At 32.0% G+C, this 25,461-nt stretch overlaps 4 protein-coding genes across 8 annotated transcripts in view; 1 reads left to right on the top strand and 3 right to left on the bottom strand.

Moving 5' to 3' along the window:
* Positions 1 to 2,205, bottom strand: part of LOC102596459 (uncharacterized) — an 8,408-nt gene extending 6,203 nt beyond the window's left edge. Inside the window, exons 1-2 of one of the 5 annotated variants that reach the window (XM_015312380.1) lie at positions 2,041 to 2,150; positions 1,583 to 1,661 (exon numbers count right to left, since the gene is read on the bottom strand). Coding sequence is in view for 1 of the 5 variants with exons in the window: in XM_015312379.1 (XP_015167865.1) it covers positions 2,041 to 2,097 (57 nt within the window). In the remaining 4 variants the exon portion in view is untranslated. Of the gene's footprint in view, positions 1 to 1,582; positions 1,672 to 2,040 lie in introns of all 5 variants that reach the window. The other 4 variants (XM_015312384.1, XM_015312381.1, XM_015312379.1 and 1 more) reach the window with 4 other exon arrangements.
* Positions 2,206 to 2,262: 57 nt separating this feature from the next.
* On the top strand, positions 2,263 to 6,866 carry LOC102596794 (peroxisome biogenesis protein 19-1-like). The gene is made up of 5 exons (XM_006355390.2): positions 2,263 to 2,524; positions 2,978 to 3,026; positions 3,129 to 3,420; positions 5,865 to 6,181; positions 6,657 to 6,866. The coding sequence occupies exons 1-5, from the start codon at positions 2,482 to 2,484 to the stop codon at positions 6,700 to 6,702; spliced, it is 747 nt and encodes a 248-aa protein (XP_006355452.1). The 5' UTR covers positions 2,263 to 2,481; the 3' UTR covers positions 6,703 to 6,866.
* Positions 6,867 to 7,308: 442 nt separating this feature from the next.
* LOC102597115 (probable pectinesterase 68) lies at positions 7,309 to 12,075 on the bottom strand. The gene is made up of 5 exons (XM_006355391.2): positions 11,725 to 12,075; positions 10,652 to 10,841; positions 9,147 to 9,353; positions 7,770 to 8,008; positions 7,309 to 7,477 (listed from the first exon to the last, which is right to left on the bottom strand). Exons 1-5 carry the CDS (start codon positions 11,994 to 11,996, stop codon positions 7,321 to 7,323), a joined length of 1,065 nt encoding a protein of 354 aa, XP_006355453.1. The 5' UTR covers positions 11,997 to 12,075; the 3' UTR covers positions 7,309 to 7,320.
* Positions 12,076 to 16,651: 4,576 nt separating this feature from the next.
* Positions 16,652 to 23,608, bottom strand: LOC102597442 (putative glucuronosyltransferase PGSIP8). The gene is made up of 5 exons (XM_006355392.2): positions 23,013 to 23,608; positions 18,304 to 18,562; positions 18,027 to 18,228; positions 17,771 to 17,918; positions 16,652 to 17,401 (listed from the first exon to the last, which is right to left on the bottom strand). Exons 1-5 carry the CDS (start codon positions 23,288 to 23,290, stop codon positions 16,858 to 16,860), a joined length of 1,431 nt encoding a protein of 476 aa, XP_006355454.1. The 5' UTR covers positions 23,291 to 23,608; the 3' UTR covers positions 16,652 to 16,857.
* Between the last annotated feature and the right edge of the window lie 1,853 nt (positions 23,609 to 25,461).

Consider the following 25,461-nt stretch of genomic DNA (forward strand, 5'->3'; position numbering starts at 1 on the left):
AGTCTCAAAGGCATATCCTGGGCTATGCCTAGGAGAATTACTGAAGCCCTAAAAAGTTGGGAGGAGGCAGGAGTGCTAGCTAAAGACAGAACGAGATGGAGAATTATCCCTGCTTCAATCTGGTGGGCAACCTGGAAAGAGAGAAATTCTAGGTGTTTTGAGAGCGTAGAGAATAGTATGCAGAAAGTTAAACTCAGCTGCATTTTGTTGTTATGTTTTTGGTGCAATCAAGTATACTCTAATGAAACTGTCTCTATAATTGATGTTTTAGATTCAATTTAGATTTAGAATAGTGGAGTTTTTGGAGTTCATCTGTATATAAGGTTTAGTACTGCCCATGTACTATTGTGTTATAATACAAAGTTACCAAGTTTCAAAAAAAAATTGGCCAATAAAGTAAACTAAACAGCTAAAGCAAAAGAAAGTTATCTACTTATGAGTAAATGGAAAAAATATGCAGAATAAACTTATATACGCAGTTAGTCTAAAGCCTCTATTCATACATGAATAAAAATGTATAATCCTCATAACATGATAGAAAACAAAAAAGTAAAAGGTATTGCACCAGTCTGAAACGAAAGAGAAATTTTCACAGGTAATTAATTGTGTGTAGCTTGAAAATTGATTAACTTGGTCTTAAAATCTAATACATCTGGAAATTAAAACAAAACAATGGCAACAGATTGAGCACACAGTTATTTTGATCTCTGACATGCTTGTTGATTATTATTTATAATTAGAGGACGTTGATTGAGCAAACATCAGGAAATATGGGGATCAGTATAGCATTTATGGCAGCAATGAAAGGCAACAAAATGGTTTTGAAAATGCCTTCGTACACGAGCATATAGAGGAGAGGGAAAATGAGAGCATTTAGAGTCGATTTAATCCTCATCGATCCAACCTAAGGAATGAGAGGCACTCTTAAGAAGGCTTATGAACTTTTGGAATCTACACCTAATATTTTCATGCTTCAACAATTTTACAACCCTGCAAGCACTCAGGTAATTTTATGAAACTTAAGGTAATTAATGTATTCTCTGTTTTACTACAGAATTCTCAATTGTCTCATATCGAAAGCAGGATCATTTTGACACAACAGGCCCCGAAATATGGGAAGAAACTCTAGGTAATATTGACATATTTTTCATGGGAATACTGGTGTTGGACAATATCTTAAATCCAAAAATCCTAATGTCAAGTTAAATATATACTCTAGTGTAGTACTCTTGATTCCTCGAGACAGAATCAGTAAACGTCCAAGATAATCCCATGTCAAGAAATTGAGAACAATCCTATGTCAAAAATAGTTAACATTGTGCTTATATGGACTCGAGCCAACTGAAAGTTATATATTGAATGGTGGAAAATCATGTCCTCATCAGATAACGGGAAATGGGGTCGGATTCAAGCCAGATATCCTTGACATGGATCTAATGGAGGAACATCGACACTGGAAAAGTAGTGAAGGATTTCCCCGCTAAATATAACCAAAGTTACACAATCCCTTGAAAACGAAGTTTGTGATTAAGATATAATAGAGCTAATAAATGAGTTTCCTATAAAAAGAATCAAGGATTACCTCAACTAACAACAACGTATCAAGTGTAATTCCACAAGTGGGGTCCGGAGAATTATCTCAAGCAAAATGATATTTCTTCCTGGGAAAAACTTCCAGTTGAGGAATCAGCAAATATCAGAAGTTGATACATACCAACAGTTAGGCGAAGAACTTTTGCCTCAGACAGGACTAATTCTGTAATTAGTTTGTACCAAAAGATAATACTAAGAAAACACCATTAGGGTATTTCCATCAGCGATTTTCTAAAGCAAAATACATGAGAAAGTTAATCAGAAGAGTCGCCAAACAATAATCATCCAACTCAATAGTTGGAGTATCAATTTATAGATATATATGTGAAGGTCACATAAACATACTCAGGTAAGAATCCATGAAAAATTTACTCACAAACAAGTGCAATAAGAGAAATTAATAGGAGAAAATAATTATCGCGAAAGAATATATGAAAAAAGGGATACCTGATTATAACTGGAGATGAAGATGGAATATGAGGAGAGACCAGAGAGCTTGAGCATTGGAAGAACAAGAGAGTCGGCAAAGTAGTATTGCAGATGCAGCACACTTTTCAATAGCTGTGAAATACCTAAAATACCCCAGACAACCAAAGTGACATTGACCGAAATGCCCTTGGGCGTCCTTATTTAGAATAATAAAAATGAATATCAGGAGTATTTACCAATTAATCAGCCTAGGGAAACTAAAACCCAAAGTCGGCGGTTAAGCCCAAAACGACACCGTACAGTCCCTTTGAGCCCAGCCTAGTGTGTGTTTCCTATCCCTTTTGCATCTTTCTCTTCAAAAGATTCATAAAGATTGGATTTTTATTGATATTTTTGGTGAATAGACTAAAAACAAGAACATAGACAATCTTTATCCTGCTAGAGAATCTAAAGGAATCCATGGCGACTGACCACTCTGATGATTTAGACCAACTTCTTGACAGTAAGTATCATCACCCTTTTTGCCCATTTATCTATATGTATATCTGTTTTTATCTGTTTCTAGATTGCATACCTTAGAATTACATGTGACTGAATTGAATTGGGTAATTCAAAGCTACCCTTTTCCCCATTTATCTACAGCCTACAGGTATCTGTATTTAACTGTTTATTGGTTATGGCCTATGAGGTTATTCAAATTACCCTTTTCTTGTGTCCAAGAGTGTGGTCTAGTGGTCAATAAAGTGGGTTAGTAACCATGAGATCTCAGGTTCAAATTCAGTACATACAAAAGTAATTTAGGTGATCTCTGTCCATTTGTCCTATAGTAGCCTTGGTGGATAGAGTTAGCTAGTACCTGTCGCGGCTGACAGGTATCTTGTGGAATTAGTCAAGGTGCGTGAGGGCCACAGCTATCAACTTTTCTTTTACCCTTTTCTTGATTTCAAATTTTCAGGTGCTTTGGATGATTTTCAGAGCCTCAATCTCACTTCTGGTTCTCAAAGGTTTCTGCTTTCTCTTGTGGCATATATAAATTTACTTGTGTTTTAAGCTAATGGGGTTGAATTTTGAGTTTTGGGCTTAAAATGGGTTGCTTTTGATTGTAGAAGTGGAGATGGAGAGGAGAAGAAAGATAGTTCTTTTATGCCTGGTGAGGTTCAAGGGTTAGGGATGATGTTACCCGATAGGAATGCTAAGAAAAAGGGGAAGCAAAAGGCTTCTGGTGAGTCAAAAGACTCGCACGTTGCTGAAGCTCTTGATAAGCTTAGGGAGCAGACTAGGGAGGCTGTTAAAGGATTGGAATCAGTGGCTGGGCCGAGACCTGGTGTAGAGAACATGGGGAATGATGCAATGATGGAGGAGTGGGTGAAGCAGTTTGAAGAGCTTTCTGGGTCTCAGGTATCTTGTCTTTACTGAATTTAGTTATTTTCTTTATATGTTCGAACATAGAGACTGCAAAATATGTCTCTTCATGAAGATCCATAGTTGTGAGTTCCTTTTTTCTGGACTTCACTAGGAGTCTATGACATTTCATTTCTTGATGGTGGATTTTTTGTTTATGTTATTGTAATCTCTTTATTTAGTTTCACTAGAGTGGGTGTAGGTTGATACACTGATACGGTTTAGACTGTTAGAGAAACTATTGTGCTTTTTTTCATTGTCTTTCTTGTTGGGCATATTTAGCTTTTCTTTATGTGGCTATCAAATGATTGTCTTGGTGCATCAGAATCTTGGGCAATGGATTAATTTGAATTTTCATTGTTACACCATGGTGTTAATCTTTCTAGATATTCCCAAAGATGTTGTCTGATGTATCCAATTGGCCAACATCATATTTTCAACAACATAAACACTGCTTAAAGAAAATTAGTTGTATCTACTGATCTCTGGATTAAGATAGCCTAATTAGAGCTTTTTACTATCTGTGCGAAAACTTAAAAGTCACTTGATTGCTGTTGTATGAAACACTCTAAGCATCAAATAACAGGACTCATCAGGTGAATCCCATAATGTGATCCTTTAATAGACTTTATAATAGTTGGTTCTACTTCCTTTGCTTTAAAATCTCCGTGCGTAGCTTGATTGCCTATTTTAAACCAGTTGCAGATTTGGATGTTGAGCTTTGGTTTTACGTGAATGCTTTATGTCATTTAGTTGCTTCCTCCTACTAATGCTAATTTAGTACTCATGAATTGAAGTTTTAGGACTAGTTGGATCATGGATGCTTGAAACAGCATGCTGACAATGAATAGGAAAGATGAAGGTGGAGGGTCGAAATTGTTGGGAGATTAATTGAAACTTGTATCAATTACTAAGACAGGGCTAACCTGAATTACAGCCAATCCCTATAAGTTGTACAAAACATTTGTTTTCCAGAGTACTTAGGTCAGGCAATCTCGTAGTTTATGACTGCAGTTGCTAGTTTTGATTAGGTATCCTTTAGTTTATGCTGCAGTATAAAAAGGAGAGGTTCAGCGGGATAGAGATTAGAGAATGATTCTGTATTTTTGAGGAATAGCTTCTCTTTCTAGTTATTTTTTGGTGCACCCAGGAGGTTCCGGTTTTCATAGAAGATTGGTGTATTTGGTGGAGAATCTGTTATGCTGTGCATTCTCTACTTTTTGATATTCTGCATGTACACGAGATTTCTCTCCTTATTACTGAAATTATTTGCAATATCCCCCCTTCCAAAAAGAAAAAGATAATTATTAATTCTCAGTCTTGGTGTATGTTTATGCGGCATGACTGTAACAGGGAGAGATAATAGAAATGTAGGAATTTCTTTTCACCCTGGTGCTTGTTTTCATCCCTGTCCAGTACATCCTCTGCACTCTTCTTGCTAATCATTCACAGGGATTCTAGGGAGTTTGATCACTTAATAAAGAAAAATAAAAATAAAAAGATAAAGTTAATGAATGTGTCCATTTATTTTAGGCTCAACTTTGTCAGGAGGTATTGTACTAGTATATTTTGGAGATCGTAAACCACTTCTTGATCTATTTGTTCCAGAAGGTGATATATGATAAACTAAACATAAAGCCTGAAAATTGTAAAAATGACTTCCGCACAAGAGTCTGCTCCTTTATTATAGAGCATCTCTTCATGTCCAGAAAACATCCGATGACTGTTCCTATCTCCTTATTCAAGTTTAGCTTTAAAGCTAACTGGCAAAATACATGGAATGTTAGAAATAGTTCACTTATTTCAAGAGTGCTAGTCTGGATTAAGTTGAATTTTTGGAAGCTGCACTGTAGGGTCAAGATATCTCTCTCTTAGCAGTGAATGGATTTCACAGCTTTGGACATGCATTTGAATTTTTTGGTTGAGTGTCACTTGGAACAGATAAGTAGGTAGTTAAGTGTTGTCTCGCTTTTCCTTACATACTAGTTAGTCGGAGTATTACTCTTGTAGTTTCTTGTCCTTTGATTTCTGTAACTATTTGTTGTTTCTTGTACTTCAATTATCATAGTATTTTGTTGTAGTTACTGCTCCTTTTTTCAAACTGCTTTGTCATGCTCTCTATAGTATTTTGTCATGGCTTCTCCACTTCGTCATTTCTTTTTCGATCTACTTTGAATTGCTTTTCCTTGAGCCAAAGGTCTATTAGAAACAACCTCTCTACCTCCCAAGGTAGGGGTAAGGTCTACGTACACTCTACACCCCACGTGTGGGATTACACTCGGTATGTTTTTGTTTGTTTGTTTGTTTGTTGTTTTGTCACTTGGAAGAGATTTCTGAGGCTTCTTTTTTCCTTTCACATGTCTCATTATGCATCATGTCTTATACCGTAGCTTTTCAATTGCTTGAAGTGGATATATAATTTTTTTGTCTCGGATGCGTAGGACATGGAGTCTATAGTTGAGACCATGATGCAGCAGCTTTTGTCAAAGGAAATTCTTCATGAACCCATGAAAGAAATTGAAGATAGATATCCCAAGTGGTTGGAAGACAACAAAGTTAAGTTGAGCACTGAAGAGTATGAACGTTACAAAAAACAGTATGAATTTATAAGAGATCTGAACAAAGTTTATGAAACCGAACCCAGCAACTTCAACAAAATTGTAGAGCTTATGCAGAAAATGCAAGAATGTGGCCAACCGCCAAATGATATTGTTCATGAGCTTGCTCCAGACTTCGATATATCTTCTCTTGGACAGCTGTAAGTCCTCTAATATTTTCAGGATTTTGTTCATATCAAGTTAGCTACATATTGATAACTCAGTGGCCGTTAAACTTTAGAGTTGCCATGTCATTTTTGAATAATGGACTCAGTTCAAGAGTAGATTAGCATTATAGCAGTTAACTTTGTGTCTCAGGGATACATACGTTAAAAACTTTTACAATACGAAAAAGAATAAGGATATAGAGTCTATCTAGACAAACATATGCCAAATTACTAGTATTTTTTTTTAGGATTTGCGCCACATAGGGTCCATTTAGGGGAAGCGCTACCTGCCAAGGATTTTTTTCATATCCATGTCTTGAAACCGAGACCTCTGGTTAGGGGAGGAGCAGCCCCGCTTTAGATTTTGTATGAATTATATGCATATTTTTATCATCCAGAGTGTTTGAAGATGGAATGTGAGAACTATTTGATATTTTATATTGAGCTAAATTTCCTTATGGTTTTGCAGATCCCCAGAGATGTTGGAGGGCCAACAGAACTGCTCTATCATGTAATAGATAATACCATGTCTCTATGACCTGCTGGCTCCTTAATTTTCTTTTATCACAATTTGCATAGAACAGTATTTATTTTTGCCTGAATTTTACCTATAATGTTATTACTCATCTCTTAAATCTTAATATATCTCTATGCCATTTTCCTTCCTTTTGGAGATTTACCCCGGTGTGAGATATCACATTGTTCGAGGAACTCTAGATGCTGTGAGATACCACATTGTTCGAGGAACTCTAGATGTTGTGAGATATCACATTGTTCATACTTATCTAAATTGATTCGCTTCAGCTGATAAGCTCCAATTGCATCATAGGAACTAGAAAAAAAAGGGTTCTTCCGTATATTTTGAGTGAGTATCGTGATTTTTATTAGTTGGGTAATTTTTTTGTTTTCACATTGATGATTTTTCACTTGTTTTAATACTAAAGAGTATTAAGCATACCTTGCGTTGATACGAAAATGGGATTCTGATACAAGATTAATATGAATAGATTACTATCATTTACTTTATAAATGTCATTACAATCATTTTCTTTTCTATATAAACAAAAAATGAATGGAATTAAAGAATTAATTAATTGACAACAGCATATTTTTGTCTTCTGTCCAAAAACTGTTCAAGCGTCTGATGGGTCAATCCAATGGCGTCCATTAACAAAACTCTTGGCTAGAAACTTATGGGCCGTATCGTAATCCAGTTCACGGGCCCATGATACACCCTTCACTGCTGCTGCTCCTGGGCCTGAACATTTGTATACTCCAAAAAATGCTGTCCTGAAAGAGGAATTTTGACATATAAGTACAAAATCGACACAACACTCTTCATCGATTCGAACTGAAATTTTTGTGTCCCTACTGTTACAAGCATACGATTCATGGGAAGATATAGAAATAGAGCGAACCAGTACATGTGTCTTTTTCCTTTTTGCTTGAAAAGGGAAAAGTGCACAAATAGTCGATCTTGATATCACCATTTAAAAAAAATTGCAAGTCCCGTTTGATTTAAACTCAATTTTTTATATTCGATATTCAAAACTCACTTTAAACATGCAACAAATAGTCTTACTTGTTCTTGTTGCTGACGTGGTCCATGTCATCCCAGCCATCGTGGGCCACAACATCATCGAAGTATGTGTACGAATAGACAATTCTTGAGTACTGGCCCATAGCACGGCCCACATAAAGTGGGCCTGACCCAGTAACCCTACAGCCCAAGAATGCGAATCCAGTCTTCTCATCTGGGGATTTTCTATCTTGGGCTGCAATGGACCCAAATCTGCTGGCTATTGAATGTAACTCACAGTTCTGCACCAACACAAACAATAATTTGGACAGTTAATAATAATTAATTAATTAATATATAAAACTTAAGAATAGATAATTGTCAGTATTAATAGTTTTAGTGAAAAAAAGTGATTATAACAGTTTGAAAATGAAATAATGCAGTAATTATGACATTAAAACAATAAAAAGTGATTATGACAGTTTATTCTATATAGTACGCCGTCCTCTAATGCAATTTGTTTGTCTTATTTTGACTTGACACGAAATTTAATGAATTTTATAATTTTAAATTAAAGATATGTTAAATGAATAAAAATGCTCTTTAATCTTGTGATCTTAAATATAAAAAAAAATTGACTAGCTAAGTAGTACCAGTGGCGTAGGCACATGTATGCCAGGTTGGAAAAAAATACCGCATATACAAGTAAAATGACACATGAAGTGATTAAATAACATATTTTGGACATCCTTGACATAATAGGTTGTTATAGTCTAGTGATTTTTTAAGATGTCTTGAATGTGTGTTTAGACATCTTTAATGAGTCAGTGCTCGCGTGTTTAAATCTCACTTGAAACAATTTTTTGCCCTTTTTAAAAAGAGCTTTTGTTATTTAATTTTTGGACCCTCTTTGTTAAATTCCTGGCTCCGCTACTGTAGTACTACTCATACAATTATTTGTATGAAATAATACTAATTAATATCATATATTGTTTTACTGCAGAAGCACGCAAAATTAAAGTGCTATATATAATACTAATTTCTAATTAGGCGTGAACTTTTAAATAATGGAAAAAAGTAATCCTCCTTTTATTCAAGATACAGACATCAAGACCAGACAAAGATTCCAGCTTTAGCAAATCTACGCAAATATCTCACTTTTTTGAAAAAAAATATTATTGTACTATTATCTTCTTCTTACTCATCTTTTTCTATGCAAACAAATATTTTAAAACAAATTGTCTTATACTCATGGAGTCAGGTGAGACAAAAAATTACAAAAACTATTTTTTATGTATACTTCGTATTGTTTATTATTTCATATTTTGAATTCAATGGTGAAAATCCTAACTCCACTCTACTTATACTTTAAATAAATTTCAAAAAATTACACTGTATATATAAAAAAATACGAGAAAACAATAAAGTGGATGTGTGTACCTTATACATAGAGCGCCCATTGCCAAAAATGAAGTCAATAGAACCCTCAATGTAACATTCTTTGAAGTAATGGCGGCCGGCGTCGTCACAAAGAGTGTCTTGTGCACCGTAAAATCCACAGCCGGAGAAGTAAGCTTTGTCGCCGGAGATTCGAAACGCCACTGCTTGCCATCCTTGCATCCCTGGCAATGGTGCTGGTGCTGTGTTCTACAAAAAAATAATAAGAAGAAAATAAGAGACTTTTTTGTGACAGTTTTTAATGCTGTGGTTGCATACTAATTGTACGCAGGTATATTTTTTTCGAGTTCATCTGAATTCAATAATTTAGTTCGACCTCAAACGTATATTAAAAAAAATATTAAAAGGGTAAATTCCGAGCTCAAGACCATAATGTTGGTAAATGCCAGCAAGGATTTATCTAATTATGTATATAGTGTAATTGACATTATTAAGGCAATTATTTAATTTATTATGGAAAATTGTTTTACTTATTTTTGAGATAACTTGATAGTATAAAAATCCAGGTATATATCTAAACTAACAACGGAAGATAAAGTTTAATTAGGTTGAGTTTTTCAAATATTCTCCAAAATATCTAAAAACACACTAAGATTTATATCAATAATAAAAAACTTATAACCTAGAAAGAAAACAAAAAAAATATAGTAAACTTTTTTCTTTCGATTTCAATTTATGTAACACTCTTTACTTTTTAACTTCTCTAGAAAAAAAAAAGACACATTATTATACTACTATTTAGAAACTTGCATGGTATTTATAGCTAGATAATTTTCTAAAAAAATGTTTTCAAAAGCGCAAGTTTCAAAAAAAAAAATCCGCTTAAACTTCAAATATTATCACATAAATTAAGATGAGTGATATAATATTAAGTGAAACTGCAATTATATACACCCTTCGTTCACTATTAAAAAATTTATTATTTATTTTTCTTTAATATATAATGGACAAACTTAAATGCCTTCTCCCATTGGTCCAAACTCAAAAATTTATGATATTATTCTCTATCATGCATTATGATTTATTTCTGTATTTTTCTTACTTTGGCCACACACAACATAGAGACATGCAAAATTAATGCCCCTTCTCCCTCTATCTTATCTTTAACGGTCAAACCCATTATTTTATTTTTTCTTCCCGTATCTAGTATCTTCATTAGAGTTCGATTAAATTTGGATTCATGCCGAGAAGTTTTACATTGGGAGATAAAGCAGTCTCTAACCAAAGCAACTTCATATCTACGAGTGACTCAAACTTGAGACCTCTGATTAAAAAAAAAAAAACTTACTACTCCACCACAACCCACAGTCAAACCCATTATATTGTGCTGTCTACACACTGCACACACAATGTTACACTAAAACAACATAAGTTCAATTTTAAAATTTTGCCAGAAAGAAACAAACAAAAAATGACAGATATAAGAAAATGACTTATCATATACTATATATAATATGTATATATAAAATAAAATAAAATATACTTACTTTGAAGCTAATATTTCTAGCTGAAAAATAACTAGCATAAACTGTAACAGATGCTGTTTGATATGTACGAAGCTGTTGCCCATTTGCTCCTTTATCACTTGCTCTATCATGCCATTCTATTACTGTTACGTCTCTACCTGCTCCTTGAAATGTTATGTATGGCTTTGTTTCTGGCACCACCACTTTCTCACTGCACCACAATTCAAAAAATAAAATAAAATTATACGACGTATTTTCCTTTTTAGTCTCGACAGATATCTTAAATGTTTTTTTAATGTACCACGTAATTTGGGACGGGTATATATATAAAGAAAGCGACACATGTGACCTAGAAATTATCCATAAGAGCAAAGATCACAAACTATAACATCTTCATTTTACGATTATAATGATTTATAACTATATAAATATATAAGATAAAAGAGCACTCTTTTTGATATTTTTACTTGTCTATTATACTTTTATTTTTTCATGTCCTCTTTAGCATATAAAGGAAAAAAATTTTAAAAAAAAGTTTGTTCTCATCATCAACTATTCATCTTTTCAAGTTCATTGAGACTATACACTAATTATAATGTGTATTATAGTAAAATATAGTACATTTTATGCATTAAAAGAAAGTGCAAAAATTATTGTGGACAAAAAAAATTAAATGAGGAAGTAAGAGACACCCGTGACCTATAGAAAGATATATGTACGAAACAATATGTTCACGTACTTGGACAAATAAAAATAAATGTCCCTCCATTATTATATACTCATATAATATAGATACTAATTGCACATGGTAAATAATTAATATAAGGAAAATTCATATTATAAATTTTTAAGTGTCCTGCATTGACCTTCAATTAAGAAAGGTGTGAATCATTAAATACACGTCTTTAATGAAAGAACAATTAATTCTCATACAAAACAATGCCATCACAAACTTTATTATATTATCTAACTACTTAAACGATAACCTGAAAAATTAAAATACGTTACGTTACCTGTTACAAGCGGGGAAAAATCTAACCTATATATATACGTGAAATTTTATTTATGACAGTGTATATAACTTAAACGCTTACATATAATAACCGGGGCAAATGTCAATAATGATATTCATGTTGTTATTTTGAGGAATTGAGTCCACTGCAGCTTGAACCGATTGGTAATCACCGAAACCGTGAACGTTAACGGAGATATGTCGGGTACCCGATGGCCCGACCCATTTTCCGGGGCGATTTTTAACGGAATTTGAAGGTGACGGAGTAGTACTGCTAACTGAATCTGCATGAAAAAATAAGTAATTTAGGAAGAAAATAGTGAAAGTAAAATAAGAATTAATGAAAACAGCCATTAATTAAATTAAATTAAAATAGTATTTAAATGATTGAGAAAGAATGTGATGAGCTGAGAGAGAATATTTGTGGAAGTAGAGAAGAATGTTAAAGAGTGAATGAAGTATATATATATGTGGAACCTGTAACGGTCATATTTTGTGTGTTGAATGTGTTAATGTATAAAATAATTAATTTTATAATGTGTGACCATTTGCTCAAAAGTCAAGAAGTTGGACTCTTATATTTGTTCCCATCATTTGTAACTTAGATTTCTGTGCTGATCTGATTAGCAGTAAAAAGTACTCCCTCCGTCCCTATTTAGTTGTCCATATTTCCTTTTTTAGTTGTCCCTATTTAGTTGTCCATTTTGACAAATCAAGAAAGGACAACAATTTTTTTCCTATTATACCCTTATTTACACTTCTTGAAAATTTCTAAAAGTGTATGTTGTTTCCCTCCAATTTATTTCACTTGAATTCAAAGAAGTAGTTGTAATTTTGAAGTGAAAAGTTGTCATAGGGTAAAATTGTAATTTCACTGTGCTAATCATTGTTGCCTTAATCTGTAGTGCCATTTTTAAAGTGGACAACTAAAAAGGGACGGAGGGAGTATATTTTAAAAAGCTAATGAGAAAAAAAAGAGACTTTAGTAGTGCTTTTCCTTTGATGGGGACATCCGGTAATTTTATTTATCAAGACTTTGATGTAGAAAAAATAGCTAAATACTTAGCTAGCGCTCGACTCTAAGTTAATTTCACATATGAAGCATAGTGAGAGTGACACATATCTCCTTTTTTCAAATAGGAAAAGCAAATCCTAATCATCAAGTAAGACGGGATCAAGTTTTCAAATATTCTTGGCAAATAATATTTGAATCAAGTTTTTGGTCAAATTACATCATGTGTTTGGCCCCAAGTTTTCTCAAGAATATTTGACTATTTTACAAAAATATGATTTATACCTATAAGTTTTAAAAACTATTAGAAATATTCATAAATTTGTATTATCTATTTATAACAATATAGGCAAGACAATACATGAATCACATATTAAAATCTGTCATTGATTCAGCTATAATTATAAACAAATTGTTCTTTTTTCTCAAGTTTGTCACTCAAATTAGAATTCAAACTTTTTCGGAGGAAGTGGTAACAAATATTAGTTGGAATTAATAAATAATGAGTATTTTTTTATAAAATATAAAAATTTGGGTAATTTTTTATTTTTTAAAAATTTTCAAATATTAGAACTTGGCCCAAATACTAGTTTTTTCTAGTAATTGGGAACTTGGAATAAGTTATATGACCAAATACCACTTTCCAAGTTTATCCCAAGTATTCTTGGGGCCAAACGGATCCTTAATCCAAGAGATTTCATAATTCTCTTCCGCTTAATTAATCACTATGTTATAATACCTTTGGGTACTCACTTGATTGTTATGTAATTTTACTCCTACGACGCAAAATTTAAAGAAGATAGCTTCCATAACATTTGTATGATATTATAAGACTTTAAAATTTTATTTTGAACCTACCATATATTTTTGTGAGTATAAAAGTTGTTGAAAGAAGTTTAAAGTTAAAATATTCCAATATATCATTTTTATTGGAACAAATTAATAAGACACAGTGGCACAAAAATTAGAGCTCGGTCATAACACTAATAGAATTTAGTAAGTTAGGATAAATTTATCTTCATAAAGTAAGAATAAGATTAAGTACACAATATTTTTTTTCAGAATATACTCATAAAATTATATTGAATATATTATTATTGTATAAATAATTAGGAGTAGTTACTTTTGAATTTTAATTTTCACACTTCAAAATATAGTACATTTCATAACTAGAAAATAAATTTAGCCTCCAAAAAAGATAATTGAATCACTTTTTAAGTAACTTATTCAAGTCTTTAATTTTCTGTTACAAAGACATAGAAATGGCTGCTACCTACCAGTCAGAGACTCAGAATTATCCAATACCAGCTATGCATGTCGTCAATTCTGCAACTGTCTGTATACATAAATGTTTTTTTTATTCTTTTCAATTTAGTGAAATAATCATAAAAGTGAATATAATTATTAACTCACTATTTTTAAAAATTACCTCTTGACTAACCTTGACAGTTATACGCAATCGAGACGCAAACGTGACATATAAATTTTGAGGTGTGGATATAATTATTTTGTAAGATGTGGAGTGTTCAACTAACAAACTGTGAAAATGAGTTGAGGTATCTAGATACACATTCTCAGATCGAGTTAAAATATTTAGTTATTGTATCTATGTATTATGTGTCTTAAATAAACGTTGATTATGAACAAAGTATGGCACAAATTATTTATCTATTAATCATTCTGAATTTAGGGATAAATAAAATGTTGAAACGGTCATTTTATTAGGCATGCAGCTGCATGTGGGGGAAACATAGGTTTAATAGTAATGGTGGTCTGCATGAAGGGAAAAAATGGTTCTAGCATGGCCTATACAATTTTGTACTTATATAGTAGTTGGTGTCACAATGTGGAGACCCACTATGAGATTTTATAAATAAATTTGTGTTTATCCGCATTGGAGCTCCAACCAAATCTAGATATTGTAGGGAAGGTCTGGGAGTGGCGCTCCTATTAAAATATTCTTTATACCTAAAGCTTGAACTCGAGACCTCTGCTTAAAGGTGGATCAGTCATATCTCTTAAGTATTATTTTAGTTCCTTCTAATACGAAGCAAAACATATTTAACCATCAATTGATTGAAATATGTTTTTTTTTAATTCTTATTTGAAAAAAAAACTAGAATAATATTACTGTCGAATAAAAAGTAACAATATATGTTTTAACATAATACATGCTTAATTAACTAAGTGGTGGGATAATTATTATATTGGGGAAAAAGGACAAATATATCCTCAAACTATCGTAAATAGTATGCACATACCCTCCGTCATACTTTTGGGACATTGGTGCCCCTACCATCCAAAAACTAGAGCATATGTCTTTCACGAAAGACTAAATAGGGACACGTGGCGCAATCTTTTCCGTCGATCCAATATTTAATAAATGTCGGATCTGTGGATAAGATTATGACACATGTATGTCCGTTAGTATAAATGATATATATGCTCTAGTTTTTGAACGGCAGGGGCACCAATATCCCAAAAGTATGGAGGGTATCTGCATATCATTTACGATAGTTCGGGGTATATTTATCTTTTTCCCTTATATTGGAACTTATGACAAACAAATGTATGAATATTACAAGCAAAGCGATCAAAAGTGTATGTTTGAATTAATTAAAAATAAAATACATTTAATGAGATATTACAAACACTAAAATAAAAACTTAGCAATAACTAATAACTGGGGACCAAAAATGTTATGATCCCTTTTTTTTTTTAATGTTCATTGAAATGGGCCCTTCGAATTTAAAAGTCAGTTTTTTTTTTTGAACGTTGGAAAAATGGAGGAACTTTACCACACAAAAAGGGCATTGAGACAAAAACTCCTAACTTGTATAAAAATTGATCTTTTTTTCAAAAGAAACAAGAAAGCTATTTATGACGGGATGTTGATTTTGCTTGATTATTGGATGTAGGCCCTCATATCATTGAACAAATAATTAAAAGGCGATGAAATCTTGTGTATTAACCAAACAATTTTTTGGTGTAATCTTACAAATTAGCGTACAAATATTCTTATATTTATATGATAAAGATATTATTCTCGATAGACTCTTGTTTATCAACTATTGAAAAATAAAAAGTGATATGTGTGTAGAATGAATAAACACCAACTATCTTGCCATATTTTATTCCATAGAACAAAAAAGGATGTCTCTCGTCATATTATTTTGCATCAAACAGATCTTCTAATATGAATAAAGTGCCTTATCGGTCTTTTTTTCGTTTAAGACATTTTTGTTTAAATTTCATCTTCACATTAAAGCAGAATACGATTATTAGTTTTGAAATTTTTGGGTCATTTGTACTTTTTGTTCTTATTCTTTAACTTTTGTCCCTCGTATAACAAGTAACTATTTTTGCGAGGCATAAATTTATATTTTCGTGATCCTTAAAAGTTTGAGATTCAATAGACATAAGTTCAATTGGTAAAAGAACAAAAATCAAAAGACTAGTCTGTTCGATGATAAAAATGAAAGACAAACCATTCGAAGACGGTTCGTGCAGTATCATCCTCATTTCTTCCTTCTTCTTGTGGGTTATTGTTGGATTATCAGAAGCCCAAGCCCATTAATTCTAAACATTTTGTACACATGTTATGGTATCTGAGGCCCAAGCCCACTTACCTGGACAAGGCCGGCCCAAATCTCTAGGCTGATTTGCATAAATGCTCCTTTTAACTCACTATTTAAATTTTGTCCCTATTTTTCATTGTTGTAAACATGTACCCCTTTCTTAAATGTTTCTTAATCATACCGATAAACATTAGACTGTCACCTAACGTTTGAGTAACTTACAATTTTTTAGACCATGATCTTACGTTTTCTCATATAAATTTCAGTTTGCACCAAGAGGATTTTTATTCCATGGTCTAAAAATACTCTATCTGTTATAAGAAAAAACATAAAAGAGGGTAATTTACTGAATAGTTATCCGAAAAAGTAACAACGGGTAAAAAAATTCTGAATTTTGTTTGACTTAATGCATTTGTTGCTGGAAAGCTAATTGTAAAAAAATTCAATTTCCAAGTATAACACATACTTACAACAAGTTCATCCCATTTTTACATTGTCTAGTTAATATAAGAATTTGTAACATATCAAAGAATTCCTTTAACTTGTATAAGAAGAGCACAAGCACACTTCCCAAAAAAATTATATCCCCTTTTTAATATCTTCAACTTTCAAATTTTCCATTTCATCAATACAACTTGTTGAAACCAGCAGGTGCAGCAGATTCACTCAACCTAGGCAAGAACCCTTCCCTCTCAAGTGAAACATTAAGACAAGACATTATTTTCACCAATGCTGTCCATGCCACAGGGGACGCACAAAACGCGTACGCGAATACAGCCAATGCTCTTACAATACCATCAGAATACCAAGGATAAGCCATGACCAGAAGTACCCCGAATATTCCTAGCCATGGCACGAGAACAGGCAACATTGGCAACAAGAATGTGTTCATTGCTATACATGATAGCGCGAAAGAGCCTAGTAAGTAGAGACCCCACCCGATGAGTGGATGAACCGTGTGAGGTATCAAGAAGAAAGGGATAATGTAGGCTGCAAGAATGGACCATATCGCGATCAGCTTTAGGCCAGTTCGTATTAGGAAGATGCTCTTGGTGTTTTCACGTCGATAGCATAACTTAGATAAGTTGGGACGTGCTACGCGTGTCATTACAATTATTCCAAGGTATAGTACAGTTTGGATCAGCACTAGTGGCCTCTCTGCATCATACCTGCCAAATGCCAAACATATTAAACTTTGATAAATGTACTTCAGCAAGCACTCGCAGCGTTCACAAAGAGGGTAATTTAAGGTGATGACAACAATAACAGCAATGATATGAGGAAAAAACAGGACATTATAGTCCAAAAAGAGCTCAAATGGAGCAACATGGATAGCCAGGATTCACATACACGACTTTTTTTATTGATATTCTAAAGAGTACAATGGTCAATCAAGGAAAATCTTTGACATATAGTCCAGACAGAGCTTAAATGAAACGATATGAACAGTGAGAATTGATATAACCGACCCCAACTTAGTCACAATTCAAAGTTGCTTGTAGTACAGACATATCAGAAGAAAGGATTTTTCGTCTTACCCTAGAGTTTGACGTCGTTGTTCATGCCACTGGATGCCCAAAGGAAGAACAGGCCATGACCACCAATACCAAGGCTTTAACCATGGTGCACCGGGGAAAGTAATGACACTATTAGGTCCACATGGTACCGACCAATGAAGCCTGAGATCTACAAGAGTTAAAAGAAAAAATCAGTATTAATTTCTCTGCTTCAGAAATGTGCATTGTGGAATATCACAAACGTTGTCTAACAAAAACAACGCGATCACAAACTTACAATAATAAGAGGCGTCCATTTGGTAACCTAGAGGTAGTCGATAATTCCCCTGGAGCTTAGTACCATTAAGGGAAGGATGAAACATCGGCTGATCAAGCAAATCCGGGAAGTATGCTCCAATAAAACCTTGATCCGCGCCATCTGCATTGTCCATTCCAACCTTAAGCTGATGAAGCATGTCCTTGAATACAATTGTTGATGGCTGCAATTCAACGTTTATAAGTAACTTGTATAATTCGCCTAATACTTCTCATAGTTCGCGGAGAAAAAGTGTTACCTGCAATACAAAGAGACCTGTATGGAATATGCAGGGGTTGATGAATACTGCACAAAATTGTCCACATTGGAACAATTCATCTGTTTTCTGGAGGAAAAGGTTGTCTGCATCAAGCATGACGACTCTTTCATAATCTGTTAAGCTCCACGCGTAAAGTTTGTTCATCGTTAACTTGAATCTCAAGTTAAAATTGGATTGCCCTTTGTATGGATTGTTCAAATTTTCAACTCTCACTACCTTTGCACCATCTTCCTGCTCTCTGCACATCCAAATAACATTCAATGAATATTTTTTTTCCAATGAAGATTCACATTTCTATTTTGTTATGATCCACGTTGAGAAAATACTTTTCTCTTCGTTTCAATTTGTTGTCGATCTTACTTTCCTTTTAGTCCACGTGACATGTTTAAGATCACAAGATTAAAAGATGTGTTGATACATTCTACACATCCTTAGTTTTAAACCACAAGATTCAAAAGTTTTCTTTACTTTCTTAACCAACGCATCAAGTCAAAACCAGACAAACAAATTGAAACGTAAGGAGTACTAAACTTGGTTGAAATACAGTACAGAGAACAGACATTTCATTAAAGAAAGCTGTGACATGTAACTACCACACTTAGTTATAGTACATAGGAATGTTAATTTGAACCCACAGCAAAATGTTGTCAACTTTTAGGTAGGAATAGACATTTCAACTATTTGATACTCCTTCCATCCATTTTTAATTGTCAGGATTTCATTCTTTAGAGTAAAACTAGGGATAAGGCATAAGTACCCCTAGACTATGATTGAAATCTCAGAGACACACCTTAACTAAAATAAGATCCTATTACCCCCTAAACTCATTTTAAAAAAAAATTTGTACAACCTTTGTCTTACGTGGTACACTCCATGACTCCACGCAATTGAGGCGCGTGAGAGATATTTTGATGTCACATAAGCCAAAAAGGTATACAAATTTACAAAAAATGGGTTTAGGGGGTAATATGACCTTAGTTTAGTTAAGGTGTGTCTCTGAGATTTCGGTCATAGTTTAGAGGGGTACTTGTACCTTTTCCCATCAAACTATAAGAACTTTGACTAACATTTTACGATATATTTTTTCATCATATTGATATGAACAAAATTACAATTTGTAATTCTTTTCGTATAATTTTTTAATATCTAAGTGGAGAAGTGTAAAATAGATATATTATCGGTAAAGTTTTAAATTAAATACAAGGTTTAGCAACCAGTCTATTTCTGAACAAGTTTTTTTTGTCTGTTTAGACTTTTAAGCATACATATGGAAAGCTATTTTTAACTACTTGGTCTGAGTTAAGTGGCAAAAATTAAGAATTTTTTAAATTTCATATTTTAGAAAGTACTTGTTTGTACTTGGCTAATCAATTTCAGAAATACTTTTGTTAATACTTGATCAGTTGCGATTTGGGTTTGGTGGTTCCAAAAGTGCTTTTGGAGAAAAAATATTTTTTTAGAAACTGAAAAACAGTTTTTGTTACTACTCGAAAACACTTGTTCTCTCAACTCTATAAAATAATTATTTTCAAAAATACTTTTAGCCTCCTAAAAGTAATAAACTAGTTTTGGGACCCCACTAAGTTAGGGTACTTGAACATGATGTCTAAAAGAATTAGCAAAGGCAATATTATATAAGTTAAGACACAGATAACTTTAGAAAACACAAAGTGGCAAATCTACTTTAAACCAAATTAGTGGGCTTAGAGATAAACCATTAACAAACAAATCAAAAAAAGATATCCTTTGTCTAATCTCTATGAAGTGAAATCATCATTATCCCTCTCATAAACTAAAAGATATTAACTTGTTGTATAGGCTCTGCATTATTTTTTTAATTATTTATAATTGTCTTTTAGACGATTTAATAGTTTAAAAGAATTATAAAAATTATACTACTAATTGGACCAACACCAATGATTCAACTATCATTTAGAGATGTGTTCAAAATTTATAATTTATAATTTTAAATATATTTAATGAATTTATAAACACATACTTATATAAGATGATAGATTAATATTATTGAATTTTGTCAACTCTGTATCATATATGGTGTATCCGCCTTTGTTATCATTGTAAACGATATTAGACCATCTTCGTCCTTATCCCCTTCAAGTTGTAATATACAACAATAACATATACAAATATTTATATTAATAGGTTATGAGGAAAGTAATGTGTACGTAATTTTACATTACTTCCAAAAGATTAAAGTAAGGAATCAGATGAATGGAATCTTTATTCATCGAATTTCGAATAGTATATCCTAGAAGGAGAAAATGATCAAAATGGTCCTTGATGTATTGGTATTGCTTTATTTTGGTCCTCAATATATTCTAGGTGATTGAAATAGTCCTTCATGTATGACAAAATGTGTTCAATTTAGTCTTTTACCCTAAACTTAACATTTTATCCCCAAAAACTGTTAAATATAACGGTGGGGACCACTGCTATATTTAACAGTTTTTGGGGATAAAATGTTAAGTTTAGGGTAAAAGACTAAATTGAACACATTTGGTCATACATGAAGGACTATTTCAATCACCTAGAATATATTGAGGGCCAAAATAAAGCAACCCCAATACATCAAGGACCATTTTGATCATTTTCTCGTTGTACGTAATTTTACATTACTTCCAAAAGATTAAAGTAAGGAATCAGATGAATGGAATCTTTATTCATCGAATTTCGAATAGTATATCCTAGAAGCAACCAATTAATTCATGCACCCAATGAAATGACTTTTTAGCTTGATTAATAATAAATTAAAAAAAAATTAATCAAAAAAAAAAATGGAAAAAATATGCACGTTCCTGTGCCAAAGACCTTTCATGCCAACTATATCATTGAAATCAAAAGCTAGTAAACGTCTTTCTCCATTTTTAAGACAAACTAGCTTTGACCAAACTTCTTTCTTTTTTTTGTTTGGATGATAATTGAGAAATCTCCGAGAACCAGTAATATATTATTAAGGTTGGAATTGAAATTTTGAATTTATGAATTTTAATTTTTTATTGAAAAATCTTAATGAATTTTAGGTAAAATATTTATACCTATTAAGTAGGTTTGTTAATACAAAACACATGGTTTAGATTAAAGTTAGTGATTTTGCCAAATTCATAAGCAACACTATAGTTTCAACCCTGCACATTGTTCAAACTTGGTGGATGGTTGACTCACCCTTCTTTAATTCAAAGTATTTGTGAATTTGAATTCGTGGCATGGACCTAATTTATATATCACGTCCTATATACAATTATTACTAAATCAAAAAAATTATGAATTTTAGATTTTAGAAAAGACAAACAGTACGTCTCTAGGTAAATTATTTATACCTTTATTATACAATTTACTATTAACGCTCTTGGATTATGCCAAACTTGTAGACAAATTATAATTTCATCCCAATGCACTATTTAAAATTCGATGGACCCATCTACCTTTCTAGAATTCCAAACTTTTGCTAAACATAAACTTTGAACTCATGGTGTACAGACGTACCTTAATACGTGTGAATTAACTCCTACCACTAGATCAAATTTCAAGAGAAGTTGTGTCAATATAAAATTAATTATTTTTTCTAATTTTATTCTTAAAAGTAATTATTTTAAAAAACTATAAACAGCTCAATATAATAAAAAATATTTAATGAGGCAAACTTATATCTTAAAACAGAAATAAGGATAGTTAAGTTATAGTTTTGTCTCATTGAATATAGATGTGTCATCACCTCATAATGAAATTGCTTATAAGAACAACTAATATTAAAAGTAAAATGAAAGAAAAAAAAATATTCCTTAAAACTTCTAAGACAAATAATTTAAGATAGTCATTTTGCGAAACTTAAACGATAATTTGAGACTAAAGGAGTATAAAAGGCAAACGCGTATAATATGCTGGCAAAATCAAGAGGGATATTACTTATTAATTTCTTAATTATACTATGTGACCCAATTCAACGACTTTTAAAACCATTTATTAGATGAAAAAAAATGATGAAAATAGAATTGACCTATTCATACTGTGCATTATATTTAATTTCTTCTTAGTATCATTAAACTTCCACTGCCGTTTGACAAAAGTTTTGAAAATTCTATGGTACTTGATATAAACAAGACCCTCACCCGTAAAGACCGCAATAGAGTAGTGATATGTATTTCATTATCCTTAATTAGAGATGTCGAGTTTAAATTTTTTTAAATATAAAATCATCTTTATTAAGAAAGATTTTATTCTTTATATGAAACTTTCTAATAATTTCTGAATTTAATCGAACTCTAAAGTAGACCCTCGTTAAAAAATCTCCTTCTATTTTGACAACCTTGTGGACATGACCAAATTTATGTGGGCCTTCATAGACCCCAATGTGCAAGCTCACTGCCCATCTGGCAAATTAATGCTTAAAAAATTCAATCAAAATTTTATTCAATTATTAAAAATCAGTAAAATTTTGTCTAGTACGATGTTGCACCGGCCAACCCCAAAAGAACTATAGATTTAAACTTTTCTCTGATTCCCGATGACTAATTTAATTGAAAAATGTACAAAACTTAAAATTCGTTCGATAACGAATTCATTCCTCTACATTTATCTACTATGTAATGTCTTATTACGTATGATTAGAAATTCACGTATTTTTAACAAGTAACTTTCGTAAATATAAGAACAGAGGAATTTGAACTTACAGAGTTCGGACCCAATGAAGAGGAACATCGAGAGAAGCAATAACGACGAGATCGGCGTCGACGCCGAGCCGGGAAAGTGATCGTAGCATGACACGTGTCGCGACGTAGAATTCATAGTCTCTTGGTGTCCCCATATACATCATGGTAGCATAGGCATTTCTGTGCACTCCTTTACTCGCCGGCGTGGCCGGCACTCCACCAATTGTCGCCGGAACTCCGGTAACCACCGTCGTTAAAGCTAAAATTAAAATCGAAATTAGTAACTTCAATTTCCCCATAAAAAACCGATCTTTTTTTTTCCCTTTTTGGCCCCTCGATAAATTTTAAGAAACTCAAAAAAAGCTAATGATTCTCATTTATAAGGCATTTGGTTCTATCCTTTAAAAGGGTGTTAAAAAGTTCACCGGAAAATCAAGATTCCGGTGTAAAATGGTTAAATTAGCCTTAACAGAGCAAATCTTGATCAATCTCAGCAATCGGAAAAACAAGATTCCGGCTTTGCTTGTTATATCTTTGTGCTTTTTGGTATTTTGGGGGAAAATAGAAAGTGATTTGAGGGTTTAACGTATTGAAAGGGTTGAGGACTTGTATAGAAGATTAAAGCCAAGATGAACCGGCTTTTATAAGTTTTTTTTTTTTTTTTTAAACATTGATAGATATTTTTATTACAATTTTGAGTATGCATATCTAGATATTTGAACTCGTTTTTATTGTGTCACTTAAATATTCTAACTTATGAAATGATTATCTAGATACTTCTAGTATTTATGTATCACGTCAACGTCTGTGAGATATATAACGAGTATAATTTAAAGTGTTTAGTTGTTACTTGCTAGTTGAGATCAAATTAAGTTGTCTAGATATGAAATTTCGAAGTGAAATATTTACTTATCAATATTTGTTTTAGGATTTTCAAATATACGTCGATAAATTTATTCTATGGATAAGTATTATGAACTTGTTTCAACAATTCATCACGAAAACGAATAATAAGATTAATCTCTTTTTTCTTTTTATGCCTTATGATAATGATTCCTCTAATATTATGACGGGACCCTCGATAGTTCATAGTTCAAAACTAACCTATTTTTAAGTATGTGGCTATCAACTCTAATTAAAAATTTAAAACATATTTACTATTCCATAATAATCTTTGGTGGTTACGTTAGGATATTTGCGTTAATTCTAATGTTCCTTGGGAGTCTTCTTAGTTTTATTTGGTCAAAATCACGTATTAACAAGTTTATTGGTTCTTAGTAAATCCATCGTCCTTTTAATTTCTTTATTTTATTAAAAGTTGAAATATCAATTTCTAAAAATTAAAAATTCGATTTTGTGCCGGACAAATTAAACACTAAATTAAAATATGTTATACATCAAACACCATAAACCTTAAAAATTCATGTACTAACACTTGCCACGAAATTTTATTAATACCCCCTCCGTCTTACATTTGTGGTGAAAAATAATAATCATACTTTCAGTTTATCTCTTTAAGACAAAATTAATTATTTATCCTATTTTATGTTTAATATTAAATATTTTAAAAATAAAATTAGCTTAAGTCTTATTCATATGTACAGTTTATTTAGAGCGAGATAATGGTGAAGTAATAGAAAAAAATTAAAATACCTATAATTTTTTAGGAAACGTGCAAAAATTAAATGTGACAATTAATATGTATATATGTTACTGTATCTTAAATGTGATTAGAGCTGTTAGTAGTATAAAAAACAACTCTATTGAAGTATTATGATTTTTTTCTTTTTTCAAAAAAAAATCTGTTTTTTGTTAGTTACTCTCTTGGTTCTTCTTTATTTGTCCACTATACTAAAAATAGTTATTCAATAATATTTATCCAGTTTAGAAAATCAAGAAATAATTTACCCTTTTATATCTATTTTACCCTTACTATTAAATACTATTCAATATCTAATACATTTTTCGGAGTATTAAATTCAATATATTCAAAGGTTAATATAATAATATTACCCTTATTATTTATTATTTCTTAAGGTGTGTCGAGTCAATATATAGTGGACAACTATTATTGAACTAGAGCAAGAGTAAAGAATCAACTTGTTTTTGTATTAAATTTTTTTACAAGTTATACAACATCTGATAGTCAAGTAGAAAATATGTTATTGTAATGCAAGATGGAAGATGAAATAACTAATCCGCATACCATCAATATATATATATAACTAATACGTACATAATTCTAACGAATTACCAAATAATTTCTGTATTAAAGGAAAACATTCCTTTCACTTGTAGTAAAGAAGTTACGTTTTATAATTTGTTCTCATATTTCCATTTCTAGTCCCTTAATTAAGTATCTTAATTATGAATTATACTATATTAGAAGAGTCTAGGATTTTACTACCAAAAGTGGGCCCCATCTCCTTCCACTTAAATAATATTTTTCAACCTTATCATGGTAAAAGTT

The sequence above is a fragment of the Solanum tuberosum genome, unplaced genomic scaffold, assembly GCF_000226075.1.
Source record: "Solanum tuberosum cultivar DM 1-3 516 R44 unplaced genomic scaffold, SolTub_3.0 scf00201, whole genome shotgun sequence".
NCBI classification, from domain to species: Eukaryota; Viridiplantae; Streptophyta; class Magnoliopsida; order Solanales; family Solanaceae; genus Solanum; species Solanum tuberosum.